At 54.2% G+C, this 2,597-nt stretch overlaps 1 protein-coding gene across 1 annotated transcript; it reads right to left on the bottom strand.

Moving 5' to 3' along the window:
* Nucleotides 1-595: 595 nt before the first annotated feature.
* On the bottom strand, nucleotides 596-2,058 carry LOC105308197 (melanoma-associated antigen 8-like). The gene is made up of 3 exons (XM_011384041.1): nucleotides 1,976-2,058; nucleotides 1,502-1,637; nucleotides 596-1,405 (listed from the first exon to the last, which is right to left on the bottom strand). The coding sequence occupies exons 1-3, from the start codon at nucleotides 2,056-2,058 to the stop codon at nucleotides 596-598; spliced, it is 1,029 nt and encodes a 342-aa protein (XP_011382343.1).
* Nucleotides 2,059-2,597: the final 539 nt, after the last annotated feature.

Genomic DNA, 2,597 nt, shown 5'->3' with positions numbered 1-2,597 from the left:
TGAACCTCTGAGCCCGCGTCTTCTCTATTCCCGTGAAATGCCTCCCACTTTCTCGAACGAACCAAGCAAATCCAGCTATATACAATTGTTTCACAGAATGACGGACGAGAAAAGAGAAGATGCAGGAATTAACAAGGTTTTACTTTTATTTCACTATTTGTCGACCACATCAATTGCATTGCTACATTCTTTCACATTTCCAAGGAAATCCTGTTCCAATGTCATGTTATCTACTTCAGGATCGCAAACTAGGATGGAAGGTGTCTCGATCTGTGTTACACAATAGCAAAACTCTCGCTCTTGAACTGCTTGGAACAGATACATGTATGGTCGGTCGATGTTATGCACACACTTAGGTGCTGAAGGTTATTAAACCTTTCATTTATAGGAAAATTTGAAAAAAAAATCCCCCCAAAGAATCCCAAAAATCAATTTTTAAATTTTCATAGGAGCCCAAAGATGCTACATGTTACCCCAACTTGCCCTGGCCCTCACTAGCTAGAATGTTGATGGCTATCCCCAAACGCAAGGCCTCACTTATGCCCAGCAGATGATGCTGGACATGGGCCTAAAAATGCCTGGCTACAACTGTGGCTCAGGCTCCCTCTTCCTCATCGCTGTCAACCCCTCCAAATAGGGACAGGAAGGAAATGGGATTCTTCCTATTGACCCTGAGCAAATACTCCAAAACCTTCATCTTGCTGGTTTCAGCGTGGGCCCTGGGACCCCACAGGAATTCGTAGCGGGCAGGACAGCTGTTGGGCACCAGCCGGTACTCCAGGTATTCTTCCTGCACCCAAATTTTGGTGATGAGCTCCCTGGGCTCCCCAAAGATGGAATGCTCCCGCCCATCACGCACCCCCATGCCATTGAGCGCTTCCCAGACTTCCTCCTCAGAGGCGCGGTCGCCCTCCAGGAGGATCAGGCACAGGAGCGTGATCAGGAGGCCGGTCTTCGGCATGCTGCCCTCATCGTTTCCCATCTCGTCGTAGGTGAGGCCCAGGGTGGTATCCAGGACATAGCAGTGGTTGCTGGGGTCCACTTCCTTCACATCAACACCAAAGACCAGCTGCAGGCACTCAGAAGCTAGGCTGAAGATCTCAGGGAAGTGGTCCTGGTACTCTTTGATGACACTGCTCAGCATTTCCGCCTTTGTGGTTGGCTCCTTTTCGCGATACTTCAGGAGCAGGAAGACCACCAGGTCGATCATCTTCAAACGGAGGGCATCTTGGAGCAAGGACTCGGCATCTTCTGAGTCTTCGCTGCTGCTCGGACCCCCTTCATCTTGGCTGCTGGAGCCCTCATCTTCAGATTGGCTCCAGGGAGAGGACCCCATGGCAGGGGGCATGAGGCAGACACCCTCAGGGCTCTGGGGAGGACTTGGTACCGCAGCAGCATCCACCTCCTCCAGGAAGTCGGGGAACAGGACAGAGAGGGAGGAAGACAGGGAAGAGGAGGGAGACAGGGCCTCCTCTTCCTCCTCCTCCTCCTCCTCCACCACCTCTTCCTCCTCGTCATCTTCATCCCAAAAAAACTGTGCCTCCAGCAGGCCCGGGTTCTCTCTTGGGTCCTGATGGCCTTCCCCAAGCTTGGGGAGCTCATCCATTGGACCGAGAGGCGTGGTGACTGGTGTTAGGCTGCAACAAGAGTGTGGGCAGAAGGTGGGTGATAGGGACCCACCGGCCTGGGGGAGAGAGGGAGTGTGAGCAGCTTCAGCTGAGAAATCCACCCTAGGTGGCTTGGACAAAGGCAACTTAGAGGTTTCCTCTTTAAGGGTGCTCTCAGGCCTCACAGGGGTCTCCCCTCCTGGGCAGCCTGTCCTCTAAACACCTGAAGAAGCCCGACAGCTCCTCAGGGTGCAGGTGGCATAGCCTGAGGTTCTGGGGCTGATGGTATGGTGGGGCTGGACTGGGTGCTGTGGGGTCTCATCTGTTCTGTTTGGGTGACCCCCTCCATGCTCACTCAGGGTCCTCACTTTGGCGTACATTCGAGTTCCTCGCTTTGACCTGGGACTCTGCTCTCTGCTGAGCGGATGTGCTTCCTTGGATGACCTGACATCGTCCTCTAAGATCAAGGTCCTCACCTCCCCGAGAGCCCCAAGAGAAAAGTGAGGAGCCATCACATCGCACGTCTCCCCCCGACAACTCCTGCCACCGTGACAGAACCCTGGCATCGAGGACGAGGCCCTCTGCCTTGGTTGGGTTCCATTCCACAGTCCTTCTGTAGGGTACCCATCTCTAGTCCTGCCAGGGCCTGCCCTTCCTCCTGGCATGCCCCCTGGGATAGTTGACCTCTACCCCTTCAAAGAAGACCTCACCTCCCTGAGGACTCCCCAACTTCCCACCTGTGGTAGAAGTGCACATGCCACTCAGGGTCACCGTTGTTCCTTTCAGAACTGAGAACAGGTGACAGCCGGACTCTGTGTTGTCCTAACGTTTCTGAGATTGGGGGCGGGTGCATTCAGGCTTCATGGCAGATCCTGGGACTCCTCCCTATACTGACCTCATATTTCCACTCCGACCGAGATTCCCCCATCCCCGAGCACAGGACAGTAGTGGAAGCACAACACATCTGGCTCTCCCTGCCTGGATCCTCCC

Source organism: Pteropus vampyrus, unplaced genomic scaffold (genome assembly GCF_000151845.1).
Source record: "Pteropus vampyrus isolate Shadow unplaced genomic scaffold, Pvam_2.0 Scaffold556, whole genome shotgun sequence".
Classification (NCBI taxonomy): domain Eukaryota; kingdom Metazoa; phylum Chordata; class Mammalia; order Chiroptera; family Pteropodidae; genus Pteropus; species Pteropus vampyrus.
The sequence above is the reverse complement of the archived record's forward strand: the minus strand, read 5'-3'. Positions and strand labels throughout refer to the sequence as shown.

Bases quoted from the DNA above. Each gene is read 5' to 3' on its own strand.
- LOC105308197 (XM_011384041.1), bottom strand. From the start codon at position 2,058: ATGTCAGGTCATCCAAGGAAGCACATCCGCTCAGCAGAGAGCAGAGTC. The intron at 1,638-1,975 runs GTGAGGACCCTG...CTCTTGTTGCAG, and splicing joins GAACTCGAATGTACGCCAAA to CCTAACACCAGTCACCACGC. The intron at 1,406-1,501 runs GTGGTGGAGGAG...GACTTCCTGGAG, and splicing joins AAGATGACGAGGAGGAAGAG to GAGGTGGATGCTGCTGCGGT.